The sequence below is a fragment of the Alternaria ventricosa genome, assembly GCF_023758065.1.
Source record: "Alternaria ventricosa strain BMP 2768 chromosome Unknown scaffold_6, whole genome shotgun sequence".
NCBI lineage: Eukaryota > Fungi > Ascomycota > Dothideomycetes > Pleosporales > Pleosporaceae > Alternaria > Alternaria ventricosa.
In genome coordinates, this window is record NW_026055686.1 from 914,658 (window position 1) to 939,060 (window position 24,403).

The 24,403-nt window shown below is 52.8% G+C and overlaps 8 protein-coding genes across 8 annotated transcripts; 3 read left to right on the top strand and 5 right to left on the bottom strand.

Annotated features, from left to right (window-relative positions):
- Positions 1-95: 95 nt before the first annotated feature.
- J4E93_004396 (uncharacterized protein) lies at positions 96-1,260 on the top strand (the record flags this gene model as incomplete). The annotated part of the gene is made up of 3 exons (XM_049342324.1): positions 96-542; positions 607-958; positions 1,022-1,260. 3 exons carry the CDS (start codon positions 96-98, stop codon positions 1,258-1,260), a joined length of 1,038 nt encoding a protein of 345 aa, XP_049200476.1.
- Positions 1,261-1,870: 610 nt separating this feature from the next.
- On the bottom strand, positions 1,871-5,029 carry J4E93_004397 (uncharacterized protein; the record flags this gene model as incomplete). The annotated part of the gene is made up of 2 exons (XM_049342325.1): positions 1,871-4,182; positions 4,231-5,029. 2 exons carry the CDS (start codon positions 5,027-5,029, stop codon positions 1,871-1,873), a joined length of 3,111 nt encoding a protein of 1,036 aa, XP_049200477.1.
- A 4,491-nt stretch (positions 5,030-9,520) lies between these two features.
- Positions 9,521-11,213, top strand: J4E93_004398 (uncharacterized protein; the record flags this gene model as incomplete). Its single annotated transcript, XM_049342326.1, has 3 exons — positions 9,521-9,616; positions 9,671-10,393; positions 10,449-11,213. 3 exons carry the CDS (start codon positions 9,521-9,523, stop codon positions 11,211-11,213), a joined length of 1,584 nt encoding a protein of 527 aa, XP_049200478.1.
- Positions 11,214-11,782: 569 nt separating this feature from the next.
- J4E93_004399 (uncharacterized protein) lies at positions 11,783-12,568 on the bottom strand (the record flags this gene model as incomplete). The annotated part of the gene is made up of 3 exons (XM_049342327.1): positions 11,783-12,180; positions 12,230-12,409; positions 12,466-12,568. The coding sequence occupies 3 exons, from the start codon at positions 12,566-12,568 to the stop codon at positions 11,783-11,785; spliced, it is 681 nt and encodes a 226-aa protein (XP_049200479.1).
- A 2,718-nt stretch (positions 12,569-15,286) lies between these two features.
- Positions 15,287-16,822, bottom strand: J4E93_004400 (uncharacterized protein; the record flags this gene model as incomplete). The annotated part of the gene is made up of 1 exon (XM_049342328.1): positions 15,287-16,822. One exon carries the CDS (start codon positions 16,820-16,822, stop codon positions 15,287-15,289), a length of 1,536 nt encoding a protein of 511 aa, XP_049200480.1.
- A 1,859-nt stretch (positions 16,823-18,681) lies between these two features.
- Positions 18,682-20,001, bottom strand: J4E93_004401 (uncharacterized protein; the record flags this gene model as incomplete). The annotated part of the gene is made up of 5 exons (XM_049342329.1): positions 18,682-18,860; positions 18,925-19,086; positions 19,457-19,817; positions 19,869-19,902; positions 19,955-20,001. 5 exons carry the CDS (start codon positions 19,999-20,001, stop codon positions 18,682-18,684), a joined length of 783 nt encoding a protein of 260 aa, XP_049200481.1.
- A 251-nt stretch (positions 20,002-20,252) lies between these two features.
- Positions 20,253-21,060, top strand: J4E93_004402 (uncharacterized protein; the record flags this gene model as incomplete). The annotated part of the gene is made up of 3 exons (XM_049342330.1): positions 20,253-20,292; positions 20,365-20,645; positions 20,704-21,060. 3 exons carry the CDS (start codon positions 20,253-20,255, stop codon positions 21,058-21,060), a joined length of 678 nt encoding a protein of 225 aa, XP_049200482.1.
- A 275-nt stretch (positions 21,061-21,335) lies between these two features.
- Positions 21,336-22,559, bottom strand: J4E93_004403 (uncharacterized protein; the record flags this gene model as incomplete). The annotated part of the gene is made up of 1 exon (XM_049342331.1): positions 21,336-22,559. One exon carries the CDS (start codon positions 22,557-22,559, stop codon positions 21,336-21,338), a length of 1,224 nt encoding a protein of 407 aa, XP_049200483.1.
- Positions 22,560-24,403: the final 1,844 nt, after the last annotated feature.

A 24,403-nucleotide genomic window follows, 5' to 3' on the forward strand; every position in this document is an offset into this window, starting at 1 on the left:
CAGGGGCGCTTACTCGAAGCAGAGGGTGGAAGGTCGACCTATCTCTCATGCATAAGGACTTTGTTCCTGCTCGTTGAAGCTAGCATCTCGTCAGTATGAACAAGATGTTCCTCCGTCAAATCCTCATTCGAATCGCCATTGCCGCCGCGTTGTTAAAGATCATCAGTATCTTTAGGCGCCAACATGCCTTCCAAGCCTACATCGAGCGCCGCAAGATCACCTTCGATGACTTCCCTGAGTCTTACGCTAAGGCTCTGAACGATTCCGTAGCGCGCAACGAGCAACCTCTGGAGTCCGACTATGTCTCTACCTACACAGGATTGAAGATCCCGCGCACGATACACTACATATGGTTTGAGAGGATATACCCAAACCATGAAGGCTCTGGTGGAGGCCCTTCTATTGGATTCGGGTCGCCAAAACTCTGTCAAGAGCACAACCCCAGTTACGAAATCCGCATGTGGAATGCAACGAGCGCTCGGGAGTTCCTGTCCAACGAATACGCCTGGTTTCTACCGACATACGATGGTTACAGATATCCTGTCAGTACTCTCCTTGTATAAGCTGCGACTGAAACATATGCTGACTTCGCCCACCCTTGCTCAGATCCAAAAGGTTGACGCCTTGAAGTACTTCGCCCTCTACCACTTCGGTGGCGTCTACATGGACCTAGACGTCGCGTGCCGACGCTCACTAGGCCCCTTGTTGGACTTCCCAGCCTGGTTCCCAGAAGCATCGCCACTGGGCGTCAACAACGACTTGATGGCATCAGCGGCGAAGCATCCAGTCGTGAAGAAGATGACAGAAGGCCTTGTCACACACAACTGGAACCTGCTTTTCCCGTACCTCACAATCTTCTGGACAACTGGACCGCAATTCACGAGCACAATCTTGCAGGAATGGTTCGAGGCATGTCCTGATGGCCAATGTAAACAGTGGAAGGCACGGTATGACCTTGGTAAGTCAGCCACTCTTGTCTTGCAAAGGAGAAAAGTTTCAATAGCTAATCTGTCCTGCACAGACCCCACCTCCTTCCTCGTTCTACCGCGAATCTTCTACTCGGAAGAATACACCTTCTTCGGCCATAAACCCGGTGGTTCATGGCATGGCTCGGATGTCGCTGTAGTGTTGTGGTTTGTTGACCGGCCATGGGCAATAGCAAGTGTTGCTGCGGCTTTGATTGGCATGGTGGGTGGCATTGCTAGAGTGAGGAGGATAAGGGCTCGCCAGAGAGTGAAAGGTGATAACCAGTTTGTTTAGCGGAAATGAGCTATCCAAATACGATATGCTTCTCATGAAATGACAGCTCTTGGCCCATGTTCATGATCATGCTGGCGGTCTTTCCCCGCATGCAGTGAAGTCACGGTAAGCTGAGTCGAATCACCAACAGGATGCGTAGCGTAAGCTTTGACGAGTTTTTAAAGCATGATAAGCCCTCACTACACATTCACCGAGAAGTGCAGTGCAAGACGGAACTTAAGTATGCCATGATGACAGTTGCTTCACTCGTATTGTTCTTTAGTTGATGTTCTTGCCTTTCTAGGCATTTCACTATACACAGTTTATCTATGCTCTCACACTCAGTCCAGTCCACAATTTCCCTGCCAGATGCGAAATAATACGCTTTGTATCGACCATGTACCACCCAAACAGTATGCTTTCACTCCGAAAAAAAGACGATTTTGCTCGATCTTGGAGCCACAACACCGAGATGATGCCATTACAAAGAGAATGTGTAGGAATAGTCGTAGTAGTACAGAAGCCAACAACGCCCGCTAACCCGAATAGAATGAAAATGGCCAGGAAATGAGAAGTTGCTGCTATGTTGTATAGACGCTGACGTATGGATTCTGCTTCGACGGAGACATGTTTACTGTGACAGCCGGCTGCCAATCATTGTGCTGAAGCTGTCGCCTGCTGGTCGTGGCTCTTTGCCAGCTCCAAGATAGAACTCGCAGCGGAATTTGAGGCACTCGATTCCGCGGACATCGTGGTACACCTGTATGATGTCACCAGTGTGTAGATGTCCGTAGATAACACGCCCCTTGTCGTCCTTTTGCTTCAAGTGTTTGCCGTTTATGGAGATACCATGTGTGGCGCAAGTCCAGATACCCACGTTCAAATTCTCCAAGCTGGTCCAGTCTTTGCCCTGTTGTGACAGGTCATCCACTGTCTCTTGGGTCTGGCCACCTGACGAGTAGAAAAACACGATGAAAGCTGTTTTAGGAACGCGAGTATCTGATTTGTGTTCGTACACAATCGTATTGTTGCTCAAACGGCCCCAAGAAGTCTTGCTTTGATCGATGTTGAGAGTAAGGTTGGGTGCGAAAGAGTCGGGGGTTGCGATGAGCTTGCCCAGTCGCCGGGGTGGTGGGCGGATATCAAGCTCCGCTGGGACAGAAGGGATTGCTACCGCTGGAGATGGTGCTCTCGCAATGCTTGATCTTGTCGACTGCACACTTGCATCCGAAGCTGCTGTTGTGTCCGGATATGCAGATGTGTCGGTGTTGCCATTGCGGCCATTGGACACAAAGTCAAACCCACTCACTCTGGAAGCGTACTCCAGATTATGCGTGTTCGGGTCCATCGGATCGTAATAGTATGAGGCAGTCAAAGGAAGACTGATCTGGCGATTGATAGGTCGTGCTCTCGGAGTTGGTTCACTAATCTGACTGAAGTCCTTGGACGCCTGTTCCAAAGAACTGTGCTGAACGACCTCCGGGGTCCTGGGGGTCGCAGGCATAACCGGGCTCTGTGTCCTGGATACAGGTGAGTGGGGCGACGTCATGTTGAGATCTCGCACCAAAGACTCGGCACCAAGAAGGCTAGACGATGAAAGGCCGCGCTCTAGTTGTGCGGGCGCGGTGAAAGGACCCTGAAACTCCGACTGACCAGCGGCGTAACTCGTTTCACCTGCCCCATCATTTTGGACAAGGCGGACAGACCCATCTTGCGACAGGGCGTCATGGGCATGAGCGCTCAAGACGCCGGAACTCTGCAAAGCTGACTGGCCAATTTCACCGAACAGACGAGGTTGCCTAGGTGTTGGGGCCATTTGGAAGCTCTCCTCGTTCACAAGGTGTGAGGATGTAAATGACGGCTCAACGCTTGAATCGCCGCGATCGCGTACCTGGTTGCGCGGGTACAGGGGATCGGCGCGAACTCGCTTTGGCTGACGCTCGTTGACAAAGCCCATGAGCTCTTCATCGGACAGAATGCCTCCGTCTTCATCTGACTCTGGGATCTCCTCCTCCTGGAGACTGAGCTGCGACAGCTGCTGCTCGGCCTCCTCAGGCTCGTCTTCTTCCGCAATGGACTGAAGAGTCGGGTCAGCGAGAATTTCCGCGCCTTCCTTAAGCCAAGGATGGTTGAGACAGTCGCGATCGGTTGGACGTTCTGCAGGGTCGGTTCGCAGCATACTAGTAAGAAGATCGATACAAGCAGGGGACACACCAGCCTTACGTAGCGGTGTCGGGTCGAGGGGCGTTTTCATGATATTATTGAACATGGCTTCGCCGGTAGCATCGGCGATGCCCCTGAATGGAGGTTCGCCGCATAGCGAATACCATAGGACACCACCAAAGGACCATATGTCCACTGAAGAGCTATACGAGTGGTAAGTCTTGGCACCACGTCGACGTTTGGTTCCCTTTGATTGACCGTTGAAGTCGGGGAACACTTCTGGGGCGCAGTACAACAGAGTTCCGCAGAAAGTCTTGAGGAAGGTCTCTTCGTGCTTGACAACTTTTGAAAGTCCGAAATCAGACAGCTTGACCGTGAAGGGATCCAGATCGGAGATGAGAATGTTGTCGGGCTTGATGTCGCGATGTGTGATCTTGGCTCGGTGCAGATAACTAAGCGCGCTTAGGATCTGCTGAGCCATTGACCTCGCAACATCCTCCTCCATGGATCCATGATTGTTAAGATAGCCTTGAAGATCTCCTTGCCGCACAAACTCCATGATGATGTAGAGATAATCGCCCTGGTCGTGGTACTCTGTGAACTGGACGATATTTGGGTGACGCAGGTCTTGCATAATTTTCATCTCGTTGTCGATCTTTTTGTCTAGCATTCCGTTTTTCATGAATCGGCGCTTTTCCAGCTCCTTAGCTGCAAGAAGTTTTCCAGTCATCTTTTCAGCGAGTTGGTAAACGGTCGCAAAGGCGCCCTTACCGATCTGCCCTGGGAGGAGTTAGCAGCTATTGGTTGTGTTATTGCAGCAACACGTACCGACGATGTTATAGGTATCACCTCCATCCCACTTCATCGCTGGGCCGCCATATTGCTTGGTGATTCGCTGGATAACCTTGCCCTGTGCGTCCCCGGCGTCTGGAGTGCACTCTGTGATGAAGTTGCGCAGGTTGTCGCGGAAGCGGTCCATGTAGTTGACTCTAGAGGGTACACGAACGATGAACTTGATCATCTCTGCATCGTTGGAGTTCTGGATACAGATGATCGATCCCGAGCTCAGCATCCGCATCTTACTAAAGCGTGGATCCTTGCACTTCAGGAGCGCATCGTCGACAATGGTGCCATTGGTAGACATGTCATCGAGCATGAGAAGACCATCCGCATTCAGATATATGCGGAAGTGTTGATTGCTTATCCTCTTGCCGGAGTCCTGGCCAAAGATAACATCGGCGCTCTGGTGATTGCGTCCAAATATAAATCCGAGCGGCTTGAACTTCAACCTCTTCGCGGATGACATGCGTAGAGCCAGATCTGCGCCAGCCCGCGAGCTGGGTCCTTGTCGTCCCTCCGGAGCGTTGATGATGAATGTCTCCTGCTCCTCAACGTCGGTGATGGAACTACTCATGGAATCGAGTGAATTGCGGAAGAGTACATGCTCGGGTCTATCTTGCGCTGTCTGCTCGACAATCCGAATGGCTGTAGGAGTAGCTGGGTGGAGAATGACCAAGACATCGGCGATATCACCGTCATTGAGACCCGAATTGTTCCTGCCTAGTCGACGTGGATCCAGGACCTGTTGGGTTGCAGGCTGTGTCTGCTGAGACGGGTCGGCCTCCATGATGGGTACCAGACTAACTTTCCGTAGCTTATTGTGCGGCGCTTTGTGGAGAGTGACCCAGGACCAGACGAACGGCGTGCCCGTGGGAGTTGAGAGGGAGGCGACTGAAGATATCGAGCGAGTGACTGGAAGGCGGGTCTCGTGGTTTTATACGCGGCAATTGCGGGGATTCGTTTTACGTGCGATATCGGTCTAGCGCGAGCTGGTGGTAGTTGCGCTTCTAGTAGAGTGAGCGATACCTAGGTAACGTAGGCACGCTGTTGGGCCGTGCGTTGAATGGATGGAAATGGTCGCGTTGAGAGCGTTCTGGTTGGACGTCGGCACAGGTAACAGGTACTCTGGAATGAGCTCGACTCAGAACCTCTGCTACGTGCTCCAACTTAATGGGACGTGTCGATGTCTCTTCAACAGTACGAGCGGCTGGGACTCGTGAATGAACGTTTCCTGAGAATGCAACAGGGTGGGACCAGTATTTCCTTGTCCTGCCTGAGACAGGCGTTGCTAGAGACCGGCTTAATAAACAGCGCTTCCTTACTTGTGTGACCCCTATGCTTTCTTTTTCCAGGCCTCACTCTCCGACACTTTTCAACTTGTATGGGATGGAACGATGGCAAAAGCGAGTCGGCTCGAACGGTAATGCGGTATATATTACAGCGACGCTGTCGTGGAAAGCGCGGGATGTAGATGTAGTGAGCGCGGTGAGGCAGATGTTTGCCTTGATGGCATGCGCGGACGGGTATGGAGGAGAAGACGATGCGAAGGGTTGCCCTAGAAACAGGCTCTACGGCAATCAGTCAGCATGAAGACGTCCAGGTACACCACGGCTACGCGACTGCAATTGAGGCGAAGACAGACCTTGCTAGCAGAACCACGCAGACACCGAACACGAACGTCGGAAGTGAAAGGAAGCAGACCCTCGAGGCGACGCGAGTTGTGAGACTTTGGGTGGCCCGCGCTCACCCCGCTATTGGCTGGACGCCTCCAAGTGGGCCCCGACGGCACCTCCCTCGTGCATCCAAGGCAGCACTCCGTTCAAGAGAAAGCTGCAATACCTCTGTGACGTTTGCGACGCTGCACTACACAAGAAGAAGCTCTGACTTGTGATTTGTATAGATGAGATTGCTTCTGAAAAGATTGGAAGTCTTTACACGGGCGCTGCTGGAATGCTGTGAGGCGGCACCATCGAGATCACGTGTTTACGCGATCTCGTGTTTTTTCGCGTCGTCGGCAACGTCATCCTTGGGTTGACCCTTACTAAGTGGGCCCATAATCTGACAGGGGCACAGTGGCTATCGCCTGCATCTATTGGAATCATCGCGTGTAACTAGTTTGCGATGTTCGTGAACGCATCCGCAGACACTTCTAAGCTTCGCGCTCGAGCTTAAAGTCTTCTCGCAGGGTACTTTTGGGCATGTACATTGGAGGGTTGGAAGTCGGAAACAGTAGTTTGCAACAAGATCTCGATGTCATGCCGTACGTCAAATCTCTACGTGCAGTTGCGCTTCAGATACCACAATTGCTGTCTAGAGTCCTGGCTTTTACAATGTTGATACTAACAATATTCTTCCATTAACAAACGCGTAGCGTTGTTCAGGCTATCACACGAGCGTTATGTCTTCCCAATGATCTAACGCAAGACTCTCTCCCTCCCCATCCATCCACCCTTGCAAGTAACAATCACCGATGATCTCGTATTTCGGTCCTGGAATCGTGTCATCCGCATCGTTACGTCGACGTAAGACAAAAAGCGTCTTCCCTCCAGTCAAGAGAAACACTTCGTCACCACTAGCCGTCTCCGCCGGCCCTAGTCCAAAGAAATGATTGCCGACAACAGGGCTCCAACTCAAGAGATTCTCGCCAATGATGAGGCGCCGCGAGAGCGTTGCTATCTTTATCGAATCGTCAACATCTGGAATAAAACATTGTGTTTCTTGAGGAGGCAGATCGATGTCTGAACCGAATACCCTTTGAAGTGCTTGATCATAGAGATATTTCCATGGAGCACCAGCTCGTGGTCGGAACCCATCGAAGTAGTGGAGTGATCCGAATGGCATGAAAAGGAGTTCACACAAGTTTTTGGTCACTAGAAAGCCATATTCGTGCGTTCCACTGATCCCACTGGGGAAGTACTCGTCTGGGTCATTCGGCGGATGGACTGTGCCTGGGGTAGGATACTCAGGCCACAACAACTTGAATTGCTTCCACAACTGCGTAGACACGGATTGGTCATCGATCCCGCCTGTGCAGTCTGGTTCGCTGTCTGGTGAGATCCTCGAATATCTTGCCCAACTGTCAAAAGTCCTTTTGTCGTAAGCTTTTATGGTGCGTATACCACACGGCAGCCCAGCATGGGTGTGATGTATGACACCCGCACAGATGACTGTCGTGAAAAGACTGTCTACCGGCGTCTTCAACGCAGCATGACGCCATGCACCAACTGCATGAGTGCTCCACAGATGCCACCATTTATAAAGTGTCTGCTGGGTATAATTCGCGTCATCCCCAAACATGGTGTCCCCAAGTACACCCACGGTCATTATCCTCGTGGCTCGTAATCTTAGTGCGGATTCTTTGATCGGCCTGACTGTCATGGGTGTAGCCTTCTCTCGATTCGCGTTGTACAGACTGATAGCTTCTGCGCGTGCAGTATACGTGTGCCCTCCTGGCGCTCCCCAATCCGGAACCCACGAAGGGAGATCGTTTCTGAACTTACGCCCGAGCTCTGTGCTGAACATTGAGAGTGATTCCGTCGTGTAGATAGACTCTAGCGCCGCTTTGCAAAAGACGCTGTTTTCGCTTAGCGAATAGTCCGGTGTTAATGGTGTTCTTCCTGGAGGAGTCCAAGCCATACTGAGGAGAGCATATACTTTGTCTCTGGGGTCAGACGCTTTACGGTCGCGAAAGTGCGTCAAAAGGTTCAGCAACCCAAGCGATATTGAGTCAGTATGATCGATGGACGAAGAGAATGTGCTCCCTCGAAGTTGCTCAATCCCCATGATCGTCTTGCAGCTATCAGCCACAACCTTCTGCTGATCCGGCGGCAGACGTTGGTCAAATTCCTTGCAGCAACCGGCGCTATGACGAGTATAGTTTGCTGCGCCTTGGGCAAACATGTCCCAGGATGCAGATATTGTCCCGTACGTAACAACAACACGGGGAGGTGTTGTCACTTCTTGTATGACCCAAATACGAGTCCACCACGGTGTAAATGGTGAATGCGTGAACTTCCTCAAGGCTTCGAATAGCTGTAATTGAAGTTGGGTTTGATCGTGCTGCGAACCGTTTTCCAGTGGATCTATTGCACCACTGAAGACCAACTGTTTGTCGAGGTGTCTGGATCTAGAAAGGTCATGAAAGGATGAGAAGATCTCATAGACGTCTGGTTTGCCGTTCGCGTTCTTCTTGCCAGACGGCTTTGGAGAGTCAATTTCAAAGTGCCGAATGGATGGCGGTTCAGTCAACGAGGGACGAGCACCCTCTAGGTTGTCGCCGAGATACACTATGCATTCCTCGCACTTCTTATAGATGAGACCCATCAACTGGACTTGATGAGTTCTTTCTTCGCCATCGTTCTGGTCTATGCATCTAGCCGTTGACAGGTCAGATACGGACAGGCAGAGAATCCAAACTTCAAACGTACAGCGCATCTATCCATAGGTCGAGCCCGGCCTTGTACGCTTCCCGCAAGTGCCTTAATGCGCCCTCAAGATTCACCGTGACAGGGTAAACACGGCCATCGAGTCGAATTGATCGTGTCACACGTTGCGAACCCCATACGTAAGATAACGCCCGATATTTTGCGACTTCGATATTGACATTCGACAGTTCGCAGCGAATCGGTTCAGTCCATCTGCCAGGCAACAATCGCACGACCCGGATGTGATTCCCTTGGAGTGGAAGGCCGGGATATGTCGCCGCGCTGTTCTTGCGCGCGCTGTCGGGAGAGAGGAACATGTTCGCATGGAACGATTTGATGAAAGCAATGATAAAAGAAGAGACAATTCAAACCATGATTTCATGTGCGCAATGCTCGCGGCTAGAAGTCGTGGCAGCGAGCTGACCGGTCAGGAACACTGCCACGGCTGCGCATACAACCCCGCGTCGAATCGGATACGCCTCATATACGTCGAGAACAAGTAGCTAGGATTCCGAACTCAGCAGAGACTGCGCAGGCAGCCTTCATATGAGGTGTCGAACGGATGACATCATATCGAGCCTGATATGCTATTGCCATTGTTGATACCAGAACTCAAAAGCTTACCCTTGCAGAGGAGACCTTGCTTGAATGCGAAAGAGAAGCGGCTGTGATGCGTGAAACATCCATGGATGGCTCGATGGGGAAAGCGCCCTCGTGTGTCTCTCATGGGTTTTGCCGAACGCGGTCTAGCCCCACGGAAGTGACATCTGGCCGCAACCAAGAACTCCGCGACCAGCTTCACGGCGCATGCCTTTATTCTATTACTTTCCTAAATTCTAGGGCCTCTTATCGCAATGAGAGGCATTTGGGCACTTCCAGCGGTTTTGCGCATCGCGCTGGCGAACCAGCATGCGTTCAGCGTGTTCGACGATCTGCTCGCTTTCCCACAGGTATGACGCGCCACGCGACTCAACAACAGCGTCATCTGCTAACAGCACACCCAGTATGAGGTTCTGTGGCCAGACACTTTCGTTACCGAAAACGATGCGACGCTTCTCCTCTCCCACGGATCACCCAGCTCGAGCTCTGCAACACCCGGCTCGCAAGAGACGCAGGAACTCTCGAAACGCGATAAGCCGGCAGCGAACATACCACCCGTAGATGATGCGCTCGAACAGACATACGAAGCAGTCGTGCTGCACGGACAGCGTTACATATGCAGCATACCCATAATACCAGAAGAGGTACCGCAGAATGACACAACATCAGCCGAGGAAGCCAAAGCCGAGGAAGAGAAGGAGCTCATACGCGCAGCAGACCGCGGGTGGGAGCTACTCGAAGGCATGAAGGGCAACTGCATCTACTATGTGAGCGGCTGGTGGAGCTACAGCTTCTGCTACAAGGACGAAGTCAAGCAGTTCCACCAGCTGCCACAAAGTCGAGGTGTTCCCCATTACCCACCTGTGGAGGACACGAGCGTACACAGCTTCGTATTGGGAAGGTACCCGAAGGAGGAGAAGACCAAGAAAGCGGACGCGCGCAAGACACTAGGCAACGAAGAGGGCAGCAAGGAGGCTTTTGATGAGGCTAACATGGCCGACGATGACGAGAAGGGCCTGGAGATCTCGAGACTAGAGACCAAGGGGTCCAGCAGATATATGGTGCAGCGGCTGTCCGATGGTACTGAGTGCGACTTGACGGGTAAGCCGCGCAAGATCGATGTACAGGTACGTCCCGGCAGCGCCGTTGTTCTCCAATTCGCAGTATTGACATCTCTTCCAGTTCCACTGCAACCCGCAGTCTGCCGACCGAATCGCCATGATCAAAGAAACAAGCACCTGCTCCTACCTCATGATCGTCGACACGCCCCGCCTCTGCCACGACGTCGCCTTCACCCCACCACAAGAAAACCTCGCACATCCTATAACCTGTGAACCCGTCATTCCAGAGTCTGAAGTAGACGCATGGACAGAAGCACAGCTATCCGCCAAGCTGGCCGCGGCCGAACGTCTCATCGCTGCCCACAACGCTGCCGACGACGCCAACACGAACCCGCTCCGCGATCTCGCCGACGGCCTCGAGGGCTCTACCAAGCGCATTGTCATTGGCGGCATTGAAGTCGGCGCAAAGTCGTTTGTGGGAAGCGAAGGCAAGGTGATTGAGAAATCCGTCGTCGTCGGCGGAGGCAAGGAGACATTTATCGGCACCGTAGCGAGTAGCGACGGCAAGCAGATGTCCAAGGAAGAGATGAAGAAGCTCAACATTGCCGATCCCAAGGATGTCGAGACCTTAAAAGCCAATCTGAGGAAGCTGGCTGGCAAGAAGGGATGGAAGCTGGACCTTGTGGACACACCAAGGGGCAGGGAGTTTAGAGGTATCATCGATACCGAAGATCAGGATACTGAGAAGACGAAGAAGAAGTCAACGAAGAACAAAGATGGCGATAGTGCGGGGATGGGCAAGGAGAAGGAACATGAGGTTGAACAAGGCGATGAGGATGAAGAGATGCAGGAGGGGAGTGAGGAGGTATACAAAGATGAGCTTTAAAGCACTTATGGTATAGTCATGACACTCTATTACGACTATTATGATTATGGCCTACATGTTCGTGCAACTAGGATAGGAGTTCGTAAAGATCATTTCCAAACTCTTTCTCAGTCCTGTCAGAGCACGTAAGACATGCCTCTTCGGCCAGCTCAGCAGTGACCTGGGTAGTTATGGTCTTTACACCCTGGCTTGGGACCACAGCCCCAGGCGTAATTACTCCCTGTGCACGCATGTTGCATGTAGTCGGAAGTAAGCATGCCTTGGGCGAAATCCCCGCCCTCACGGAGAGAAACGCTTCCACATACTAAGAAACATTAGACCCCACTCGTCAACGACCAAAGATGAGTAAACTTACCTTGACACCCATGTTTCAGGAGTCGCTTGACCAACACTTTGACATCCTTGATGGCAATCGGTCGATGAAGATTTCTAGCGAAGAGGCAAAAGCCCGCAGAGAATCCATAGTCACTTGGATCGCATACGATGCGCTGATTATTTGTAAATTCCCAGTCTTCGTCTACGGACGGTAGTATTAGTGAGAGCACTCATGATAAGAACGTAACTGAGTGTTATATGTACTTACCCATCAGATCCATTGACTTGAGGTATCGCTTGACGGTATCGAAATTCTCACTCCACGTTCCGCAGAAGCTACTACCTTTGCAGTGGGTTTTTGAAGGGCCGGTAAGAGCATGTACGTTTTCGGACGTCCCAGGAGGAAGGGAGGTATCGATGGGATCATCAGCGTCGATAGTCTGGTCGGCAGGAACGTCTGTATCGATAGTTTGGTCGACAGGAACATCTTCGTCAGTAGTCTCGTCGGCTGTAACGCTGGAAGCAACCTCATCGCGGGCAGCCTTGCGCTTGTAATCGCAGACACCCTCTTTGCAGCCAGACGTGACATAGTTCACCGTGATCTCGCCAGTGTTAACGTCGTTTCCCGGCTTAGTAGGGCAGCTGCCACATCCTGGTAACGAGTCAGTATCGGAAGGTAGCGTAGGCCAAGGTACACTTACTACCGCACTTGTGATTGACTAGGTCATTGATCTTGCTCTTGATCAGGCTGCCATTCACCTTCTCGTCCGACTTGAGCTTCTGTGGGAAGGCACAGAGGCCTTCGCACTTGTCAGGATTGTTACATCCACTGCAAAGATTACAAGCGATCTGCTCGCCGTTGCCCCACTCTTCTTTGTCGTCTAGATGAAGATTGTAAGCACAGCTCCATGCGGCGAACCTTTTCTGCAGAACATACCAATAGTATCAATGTATGACTTGATCTTCGAGAGGCTAATGTCGCAAGTCGACAGAGTGCACATGGCGCTGCCGCGGCAGTTGATTCCGAGAAGCGCATCCATATCATTGGGGTCTTGGTCTCGAGGAGTGACGCCGTATGCGGAGTTGGGGTCTGTAGAGGATTAGTTGGACGCTTTTGTTTAAGTTGGGATTGAGAGCGTACGAGATGGGTGAGCGAACACAGCCGCCGCCCAAACAAGGACAGTGGCCGTCACGGTTAGAAGCGTGGTCTTCATCTTGACGGCTGCTCAAGATTGGTGTAGCTGGAGAGTAAGTCGACGTCCAGCTATGATTTAACTCAGTGGAGGGATGGAGAAGAGCGAAGGCGGGGGAGGGGAAGACCAGGGAACTATATACTGCAATGGGAGCGGGTTAGACCCGAGTGAAGGTGAAGGCGACAGGATCCAGGGTCTGGCAAGAGAAAGCTTAGACATAATAGCGGTGGAGAAACGGGCACTAGATGTGTAAAAGCGTGAAGTTCACCGTACGCGTTGCCGTGTCAGACACGATAGTCCTTGCTTCTATTCTCTCGAAGCAAACGCAAGACCACACATATATCTTGGCAGCTCTCATTGACGTCCCTCCAAACAACTGGATCTCGAAACATACACCAATATACTGGGGCCAAACGACTCGAGACGATGATGACCACCCCTCAGGTGCCATGCCTTCAAGTAGTCATAGTCCTATACCACACTGCTAATAAGTGCTGCGACAGTTAATCCGTGTTGCCTTCTTCTTCCTTGAGCAGTCACTCTCTAGCTTTTGATCCACGCTTAAACCCCCAATGACGTTGTCTCGAGACGCAAACAAACGACTTGACGGGAAAGACCCTGGAAGGTGAGGAAATCGGGAAAGAGCGAAGAACAATGTAGTGAAATACTACAGTTGAAACGGCTCATCATCATCGTACAAGCAGTCCACGAGCCTGAAATTTGCAGTATTTCCAGAGATTTGTCCCAATAAACTTATGCTAAGCCTGCTATGTCCTGATAGAAGGTATATGTCACCGCATGCACTTTAGGCAAGACGGTGGCGAGGCAGATAGAGACTACACGTATCATAATCTAGACACGATTTCACGTAAAGACGCGAGAAGAACGCATCGTTCATCTAGCTAAGCTGAAGCAAAGTTGCGAATGAAGGGATAGAGGAAGCGTGCCCAGGTGCTCGAGTGAAGCACGTGGCAAGCGAACTCGTTCGTTCCTTCCCTCAGCTGTTATGACATCATCCTAGCGGCACTAAGCCAAAAACGATCAACTCCAGCTCTACGGAGCCTCAATTTTCCCCCTCCTTCCAATCTAATTCACCATCACAGGCTTCCAAAAGACCGCTTCCGAGTGTAGAAGGATCAAATGTCGTACGGACCGAGCCCACGCTTTGGTATGGTGTTCGCAGGTGTGGATTGTTCCAGCGATCGTGCGTGTAGGATTCGCACGTGCGCGGTACTCGAGACCATCCCGGGTCTCCATGGGAAAGCAACCGGACGCACGCATTGTCAAGATGACCCATTGATGTGGCGCATGTTTGAAGCTGCGACTCTTACTCGCAAAGAAAGCGCGCCCAAGTGCCGCTGCACGAGGCAGACATTTACCCTCTCACCGGACACCAGATAGCATCGCGCAACCCAGCGGATCATCAATCCGCGATCTACAACGCACACCTGCATCTCGCGTCCTCTATCCATGAACACATCATCACAGAACGTCAGATGAGCCCGATAGCCGGCTGGTGGTAAGCGAGCATGCTTCGAGAAAGAGCAAGTGGGGCGCAGCACTGGAGGACCTCCTCGTATCTGCACGCCGTCTAGGAAGGAACGAGCGTGCATGTCTCAGCCTCACTTTGTGCCCCAGGCAGAACGAAGGGAAAAACAGGCAGAGACTTAGATTGACATGATACGTTGACTGTTTTGCCTACTTTTGCCTTGTTTTCGACTTGCAAGTTGTGAGGGGGTTGGGAATTGTTCGTCGCGTCGACGATGAACATCGCCATCACGAACGCAGATAGTACAGCGGACAAAATCATACTCACATCCAAGCAACACCGTCTACATAGATCAAGACCGAAACCAAATAATCTCGCCCCCGCTATCACGCGAGATCGCCATTGTACAATCCCGATTCCTGTCACAGCCCCAGCTTACCGATCGCTTCCCCTGTCCCCTTTTCCAATTTCCCGCTCTCTGGTCCTACCCACCAGTCATCCACCCCCACGTGAGGAAACTAGGCTCGCACTGCAGGACAAGCGCATGTCCGGTGAAGCGGTCCCTCGAAGTTCCTGGATTACTCTTCATTCCCGGATCGGTAGGCGTTGGGAACGCTTCTATGCCTATGGCTGTGTCGTGGGTTGCGTCTTGTCTTGGGGCAAAAGGGGTGCAGGACCGATGGTGTGGGTGTGCGTTGCGGCCTAAAATGTCGTCGGTATGTTGGGGCGGAGAGTATGCGAAAAGGAGAGATTGTGGCGGGGGGCTATTTGGTAGTTTGTCGGACATGTCAAGATGGGAAGTGAATGGAGCAGAGTCAGCATGGGTATCGCGACAAGCAGACAGTGAGCTGATGAGACAGGAACTTGAAGTAGACTGTTCAAAGATGACGCGCTTTTGATATTCTACTTTTGGAAACGTGAACGGCCGTAAAACGTTGCTATGTGCATCACGTATCCCCAAACGCCCAGACGGGTATCAACTATAGCGACAGTCGTAGAATACCGTGACCTTAGTATCCGAAACCTAATCCTTGCCGTGTATGTAATCTAAGTCCCTTTTGACAGTCCACAGTGGTTCAGTCTTCTTCCGAGTCCACTTCGCTGTCCGTCTCAGCACTTCTACGCGGCTTGCCATCACCGATCTTCCATCCTGCACCTTCCCTCGCAATGAGTCCTTCATCGCGAAGATAGCGCTCGAGCCTCTGATCCCTGTGCCACGTAGCAGGGTCGAGCATATCCACGCGACTCTTGTAGTCCTTCTCGAAGTGACGTCCAACATGCTCCATGCGCTCCTCCCAGGATGTAATGCCATTGAAGGATCGCTCGCAGAACAAACAGCTCGAATGTTGTGGAGCATTTCGTAGCTGTAGGTTGCAGCGCACTTGGTGTTCCGAGAGGTTCTCTTCGCAGACTGGGTAATCTTTCTGGGTGCGGCAGGACTTGTCTTTCGGAGCAGCGTGCATGCGGCGGAGATGCTGAGTGAATAGATCTTTGCGATTGAAGTCGTTATGGTATAATGTCTGTGGGTCGTTGGAATCGATAGATGGGGTACATAGATCGCAGCGCCAGTAGCCGAGCTTGATGTGCTGGGTGCTGACGTGCCTCTTCCACTCGTTTTTGGAAGAGAAGTTGGACGTGCAGCCATAGCCGGCGAGCGGACATGGGAAAGCTCGACGATCTTCAGCGTGAATGCTCGAATCTGTGATGGCTCTTTGTGTTTTGGAGGACCGACGAGATTTCTTCTCCGATCTGACAGATTCCGTGGGACTTGGAGCATGGGAGTCTCTACGGATCGGCTTGCGGCGCTTCGATGTGCGACCCGAGCTACCGCTTGACGTTGTAGACCTTCTTCGCTTAGACCTTGTCGGACTGTAATCGGAGTCCGAAGCGGGTTCCTCAGGGAAGTCAACGGGCTCTACAGACTGGGCGTCTCGTACGGAGTGTCCGATACCAGAGTCTGCGTACCTCGTATAATCTGGAGCAGCTTCTTCTTTGACTTCACTGTGATGATGATCAGGGGTAGCTTCTTGTTTCATGACAACATCCTCCACGTCTTCAGCCACTGCTTCCGGTACCGGAGGCTCGTACTCTAACTCGCGAAGGCTGATGTTACGCTCTTCGGCGTGAGCTTCGCAGGCGAACGCTCCGCCTTGAAGATACTCAGGTGCAGGGTATGAAACCGGAAGATGAGAGTAGTCCATCGGGCTTCCATATGGAATGCTATGGCACATGTATGGTGACCGAAGCTCGTCCTGGGTGTTTTGACTAGTGTTTCCAGAAGAAGTACGATCCGGTGATGCGTTGCGAAAGCAGTCTGCCGGAGGCCAATGTTGCTCATATTGCTTCTCGTATCGGCCGTCTGGGAACGGGATCTTTGCATAAAGCATGCCTGGCGTAAGGGGGCTTTGCTCGTACAGGAAGCGTTGCATTGGCTGCATGCTGACAATGCCATTGTCGAAATCATCCAGGTAGCTCTCTTCTTCTATATGGAAACGCACTGCATGCTCTTTGCATGGTTGCATGTAGTTGGTGTATTCTGTCGCCCAGACAGGATAGCGCGGCTCATCCACCGTCTCAATTTGTGGCAGGTCTCGGAACTGATGAGCGTCCATGGCTGATGCTCAGTCGTTGCACAGAACCGGACAGGGGTGGCAATGGCGACTAAGTATCGCACGGCACTTAGAAGCCAAAGAGTATGGGGGAATGCGAGTGCTGTAGAAGTTCGACAGATACAAGATCTTCCGTTTCTAGAATCTTGCTGAGATGGCGGAAACAGTCCTTCAAGTAGAGGAGTGGTCAAGGTATTTCGATGTCGTAGTTCTGCCGGACTGAAGTAGCCCAAGTACAGGGACTAGAAAAGGAGGCAAAAGAGGCGGAGCATCAAGTGGGGGGTGTGACAGACCAAGGCAGTAAAGCAGAAAAGCTAGTGTCAAGTTGCACTGCCGTAACCTTTCGTACCGTCTTTCTGTCCCTCGATGCCATGCTCTACAGTGTTTTATGGTGTTTGAGCCGCAGAGCCGCATCGCCAGCCACCAATGAGAGCCCTTGTGCCTTGGCATATGTACTCCCCTGTTCTCAGCTTGACCGGTGGGCCGCAGTGCACAGTTGTCCAGCCACCACTGCGCTGTACGTGAACTTTAGCACCTACCACCGACGGGTAGGTTCAAGCCCCAGGATTAAGCCCCTAATCAAAAGCAATCTTGCTAGTACTGAGCGGATCGCTACCCCATCGCGATACGTCCCAGCCAACTTTTGTGCCAGAGCTGCTTCCGCGGGCTGCACGTTCGCTAAGATGTGGGAAGGACGAAGCGAGACCATGTGGACGTGAGCTGTGAGGATGCTAATCGCGGACCCACCAGTTTGAGCGTTGGGGGCCAAAACAAATAAGGAGATGAACGACAAAATGCAGAGACCCAGAGAACGAATCACATACCTTTGGGTATCGTGGTTTCTGTTAGGAGGCCGGACAGAAAAACCAGTAGTAGGTTGCTGCTGTGCTACCGCACCTGCGCCAGGGACGTGATTGTTCCGACAGCTGCCGCGCAACCGGAACGCTGATGAGAGGCCCAGGTCCCGATCAAGAGCGAAAAGCCTTCGTCGGTCGGAGGGTGCAGTATCACAGACTCTCATTGGGAGCCGCTGCACAGTGGCTCACCAGCTGGGGCGCATTTGGCTCAGGACACTCGATTTAGGCATCAAGATAGGGCGAAGCATGGTTTCCCTGTCAAAGCAGTTGTCGTACGTTGCTGGAAGGCAGCATCATGGCACTAATGATGATGCTATCATCCCATGAGTGGCAGTAGAGATAGCGAGCGGATGCGCCTGGGCTGTTTCGACGGCTGTATGCACCCTCCAGTGCATTCGTGTTGTCGCCTCACGGCTCAGGCATCAAGCTCGATCCGCAAAGGGGTTTGGCCGGCAAGAGCTTCCAGTGTCCTGGGCTTTCCGGGCGCATTGGGGGCGGTGCGTCCCGTGTCTTTGGTGATGGAGACTGGCGAGTGGTGGCGGGGACCTGTAGGTGGATTAGAAGGACTCGACGCTTGTGCGCCGTCGCAAGTCGAGAACAGCCCACTCGGATGACTTTGCGCTGCCCCTGCGTCGGCGCGGGGGTGAGACGACGTGACTATCTTCACAGCTTGTTTGCTGTCAAAGTGTCAAAACATTATCCGGCGGCTCTGCGCAGGGATTGCAAGATGTTCGAGAGTCTGGAAATAGCGAGACGCAGGAGATGCACTGTTCTTGGCATGCTATCCCCGCACATGGCTCGCAAGCCACACGGCCATGGCTGACCGCAAAAGCCGTACGAATGGGATAAGATGATGGTCATAGAAATTAGCTATCTCGTGCCGGTGGTCTGTATCGGGGGTCTTTGCGCAAAGTCAACGCGGGATACTAGCTTTGTGGGCCCTTTCTAGATATCTATGAACGCCATGGCGGTGCTATGGCCAGCAACTGATGCCCTGTGTCGGCATCATGCTCCAAGTTTGGCAACAAGGCGGTCTTCAATGCCCTCCAATATCCATCGATGCTCTAGCACCTCCAGATTCTCGGCTTCGTTGAGGAACAGCTTATCCGGATCCTGCTCAGGACCCATCATGCCGCCCGCGCCTGGGTTGGCCATGGCCATCTGCTGAGAGACTTGATTGGCAGCTTTCAATAATACAGTTAGCTTGACTGACTTGACCTGAGTAGGCAAATGCTCTTCCCAACATACCATTGTTGTTCCCCAAAATGAAGTTATAGACGGGCTGGAGCCCGAACAAAGTCAGGAAATACCATGACAAACTAGACACCCATCTGACGTCCAGGTCACGCGTGCCAACTCCAGATTGCAGCATGGACTTGAATTGTGGGGTCAACGGGAAGGGTAGTTTCACTGTGCATATCGGTTAGCAAGAGATCAGATTTGCTTTTACAGCTCGGGAGCAGCCGAATGTCAGAATATGCCGACCAACCGCGCCAACTATTCGCAAGCATCATGCCGACGCATACAAGAGACCAGCCACTCGCTTCGCCCTAGAAGATAGCGCACGTAGGAACTGCTTTAGAGCTAGGCAAAGCGAAAGGCCACGCAACATGTACTCCGGCATAGACATCCGACCAACGAACACGGGAAGACTCAAGCTCGCTCGGCTTCATGTGAGACTCGGTCTTGTCGTCTGAAGGATCTCGGGACACAAGAATACTCTTGATCGCGAGCCGCTTTCCCCTAGAATGCAGGAGTATTTATAGAAAGGCAGACTTACTGATAACGAAGCCAGAGAAGAAGGCATTGATCCATCCCATGATCAGAGTCTGCGGGATCATCATCGTCATCTGCCCCTTCATCATGCCCATCATGCCCTCCATAGCCGCAGGATCACTCATGGGATTCGGTCTGGGTTTCCCCCTCAGCTCCGGCTCAGCCAAAAACTTTCCTTCCTGGTAGGCCTGCACCATGTAGGCTTTACGGGTCGCGAAGGAACCGGGCGAGAGGACCTGGGCATTCGTGCGCAGGTTGACGCCGCGCACGAGGGAGCGCTGTTGGCGGATCTTGGCGAGGTCGTGTTTCTTCGGGGTCGACTGGAGGAGTGTCATTGCGTAGTGGCGGAGGATGCCTGTCAAGACCTATGTCTATGTTAGCATCTTGTACATTCAGAAGAATTGAGTGCACTGTACCATGACCACTGTAATGGGGAGCAGAATCCACCAACTGTAGAATTATCAGCCATCTTCGTCATGTATCCGCAAACACCAGAACGTACAACAGGGCGGGATCCCGATGGATCGTCTGAACTACAGGCTGTCCCATGGTGCCGGTAGTAGAGAGATGCGCGGGATGCGGAGGGGGTGTGGGAGGTGAAGGTCGGTGGTGGTGGTTGTTGCTCGACAATGATAGCTCGCCGCTGAGGCTCCGGCGGGATGTTGTGAGACCAGGGTCCGCGCTTTGCGCTTATGGAAAGGTGTCCAAAGCTACATCACCAACTGCGCAACGAGCCCCAGGCTTTACGACTACCTCTACTCTCGTTGTGATTATAGAAAAGACACAATCACAACTTCAACATGTCGGCAACACAGAAAATCGCAGTCCACTCCCTCGCCGGTATGCTTCCATTCCCGTCACCACAACCATGTACGCATTCGCCTACAGACCATATCTAATACTCGCGACCAGACCTCAAGAACACGACCGACGACGCTCTCCCCAACTACCTCAACAGCCTCAAGTTCAAGCAGATCCACACACAGACCGATGTGCGGTTAGTCCTCGGCTACACAGCCGTCACCATCGCCGGCGCACTCTTCTACTACGACTGGAAGTTTGGTTGGGAAGCCAGCAAGCCCTACACACTGCCTGCTGTCGTCGCATACTTTCTGTTGAACACCGCATTCAGCTATTGGCTATGGTTTGTGGAGAAGGGTGTAGTGTATGAGGGAGAGGGCAAGACAGGCAGGGTATGTTCACATGCCCCATTTCCGTACCCATGTGTTAAGCAATACTGACAACATCAAGGTGAGGATATCTTCCTCCACGAAGAAGCACATCCCAATCTACGAGTGCGACGTCGTCTTCACACCCGCCCCCTACGCCTCGAATCCCAAACAGACGATCCATATCCGCGCGCCCCTGACCCGGTGGTTTACCTCGGATGGCTACTTTGTCGCGAAACCCTTCCAGCAATGGCTCGCTTCTGAAGTTCCGGTGATCGGCGCTGCGGACCCCAACAACGTGGTAGAGGAGATCGGTCGCGGAAGTGCGGGCATGGACCAGACGATGAACCTGAACAGCTCGAATGCGGTGGACATCTTGCAGCAGCTCAAAGCAAGTGGTGCCAAATTCGCGAGTGGCGATGCGCAGAGACGGCGATAGAGGATCATACAAGGACGGTTAAGGCTCAGGAAGGAAAGAGACTGGCGTTAAGGTGTCGACAGTTTCACGTGGACCATCTTGCTTTCGAGGAACGGCAAAAGCGTCACAATGGTTTGGTGGGGCATTCAGGAGGCCTCTCTTTGCTGCGGACGTCATATTCGCTATCTAGGAATACTATGCAATGGCTAAGCTATGTTAAACGCCAACAAATGCCCATGAAACTGACCTCTTGGTCGTTTCCTACTATCCAATCTGGCCCTCCTACATGGCCCAATTTATGACATCTCCTGTTCAAGCATGGGCAATACCTCAAGCTCCCTCTGAATAATTCTCTCAAACTCCTCCCTGTCTATGCCCGATGCTCTCGCCAACCGAAACAGGCTCTTGATATCTGTGCTGATGTGTTGCTTGATCGCAAGCTCGGCCTGGCTGTAGTTTTCTGCCTTTCGCTCTAGCCTCTCGACCGAGTTGGTTGATGCCGAAGAAGAGGGCCGGGGGTGGCTCAGGGCGTTTGCGGTAGCGCCTTGGTCCTGCTCAATGGACTCGAGATGCACCGCGCTGTCGTTGCCATGAACGCCGCTGCCGTTCAGGAGACCGCTTGTGTACGCCGGTGGCATCGACGAGTCGTAGCCGTTCGGGCCCAGGTTCGATGTGTCGAGGGGTTCGGTCTGCGGTTCGCGCGTGTAGCTGAGAGCGTTGCCATTGAGTGTCGACTCGCCAGCTGCGGGCTCCTCTTCGTCTGGGTCGTGCGCATCGAGCGCTGGCTGCACTTCCGACGCGTAGCGCTCGAAGTACTCGAGCTCTGACTGCGACGGCCCGATCTGCGTTCGGCCGCTGGTTCCTGGCGCGGGGGATCGCCTAGGCTGTGGTGTTCGTCCGGGCGTCTGGTCGTATGCAGCCCAGTAAGACCCGTCGTCCTCTTCTTCTGCTTCCTCCGCAGCGGGTTCGGGTTGAACCACGGCTTGGTAGGGTGCGACGCCGTTGCTCTTGACCGACACAGACTTTCGCCTGAAGCCAGCCTCGTCAGCAGTGGGAACGTTCTCGAACCACTCGGTGCCGTCGTCAACGTCTTCTGTGCCTCTCAGCTCAGCCAGTAGCCAGCGGCTTCCGCCTTCTCCACCTGTGCACCAGAGATATGTTGGGATGATTCCATATTCACCCAGTATCAACTTGGCGTGTAGGGTCTCGGGGTCTGACCGTCGGTACAGTATCTGATCTGGTTCCTCCAATTCAATCTCTCCGGAAGCTGGGTGAGGTTCGACGTTTATCTTCTCGATGATTTGCGGTAGTCGTGAAGCGATGTCTCGGTCCCAGCACAACAGCGACAACCACTCGTTGGAAGATAGAAGCTGTACACGTTGACGGAGGATAGGCGATAGGAGGGGTAGAAGACCCGGAGGTACGTCTTTGGAAGCATTTGCTGTCGACAGACAGGCTAGCAGTGGCGGGAGAAGTTCCCTCGAATCGGGCCGTGGGATGATTTCGTTGAGCCCAGGCATGGCAGCGGTGTGAAGAGGTAGGTTGGGTATGGTGTGAAAGTTTGATCGCGCTGATTGTACCCACTCGAGGATACAAGGGGCGTATAGTATCTGGTACTGCGATCGGAGAGTCGATTACTCCTAAGCAAGACGCCGTAATAGACAAGCCTAGGACGTTTCGTAGGCTTTGTGCTTTTCGCGTCTTTATTGTTTTGCAGAAGCCCGTACACTTCAGACGTTTGCCGCTAGCACAGTTGTATCAGGTGTTGTGCAACGCCCCAATGCTCTGTGATGCCGTTCGTGCTGCGTGTAGGGTGCGGGCTCCGTCTGGTGATGCTATCACATGCGAATGTGGCCAGTGACGCGCAGAAATTCGCTGACGCAGATGCGGGGAAAGGAGGAAGCGACAATTGGCGGACTGTAGGAAGAGAGTGAAAAAGGAAGAGGAAGAAGAAGCGCTCTGAGGCACATCTCGTTCCATTTTCGCGTCCAGCGGTGCTGCAGAAAGAGTGGATGCTGCTGTTGTTAGCCTCCGCTCCACCGAAGGGTGACTGCCGTTAGACACACCGGTTGCGATTGCCCGCACGCCTGGATCGCGACCATGGAAATGGTTAGCCCCATCTCCGAGCCTCATCAATCAGACACACCCTACATCCCATGCCCCGATGCGCCCAGTGCCAGCGGACTTTCTTCGACAGAGATTCCAAGGCTCGCAAAGGAATTACTCCGTCGGCTTGAGGCTGCTTTTACCCGTCCTGGCCTCACTATTTGGTAAGCGGACATCTGCAGTACATGTTCGGTACATCCAACCTGCACAAGCACTTCAATACCAGGTACGCTCCATTTCGCGATGGCATCAAAAGTCCGTGAGAGAGGTCTGCAGTGACGTCAGCTTTTGCGATCGCCCGCCCTGGATCGACACAACATCTGCAAGACCCTCATTCCGGGTACCTTACATGTTCCGGTAGTAGTACTCGAAAAGCTGTTGCGACATTTAGAGCCTGGCTCGGATCTTCTGCCTGCGGCTGCGTCTCACCTGGCGCCGGGATGCCAACTCGACTGCTTCTTAAACAATCTCGCGATGAGGGCTATATGCATAGCCCGCTAGATCAAGCGGCGCGTTTCATGGCCACTGAAATCAGACCATTGCTGTCACTCGTGGCTTCGGCGTCTACCACAGTATGCGGCACTCGCAGCTATATATCACAACCTATGAGTGCGGCGCACTATACATGTATCGTTTCCAGGCGAAGCGATCCTGCCATTTCCGCCATACTACTCGCCCGCAGCGATATGACAGCATAATTCTCGAGACCTAGCCTAGATCAAGGTAGTGTACGCTGAAGACAGCAGGTCGATGTGCTCCTTCGCCATATTCCCGTGAGCCCCACAACAGCCCGGGAGACCATCCGGCCTCGCTCATAATCCAAAACTGGGGCCAGCCACTACCTTATCCGCTTGCGACGTGGCTAGGAAAGCTTCATCTCTAGGCGTGGCTGAATCGCTGATCATGCAAGGCAGTCCATGCTACTATATGCCGTCATATCGCGACATTCGCAAATCAGCAAAGCGAACAACAGCGCGACCTCGTCCGTGTTGTCCATCGCACGCGTCTGATCACTAGCAGGCTTGCTACGTCGCTGGCATGCTCTCCAGAAGAGCAATTCCAGGCTTAGCCGGCCTTTATATAGCATCAGCGTTCGGCTGCTAAACAGCTAAGCGCCAGCCTACGCGGGCGCACAACAAAGGCCGCTGCATGTTTCGCACCTCGAGCGCGGTTTGGAGTAACCGCCTCAGTAGAATCTGATGACAGGAGTTACTACAAGCATCACACATAGCAGGTTGAATTCGCCATGAGGATATCA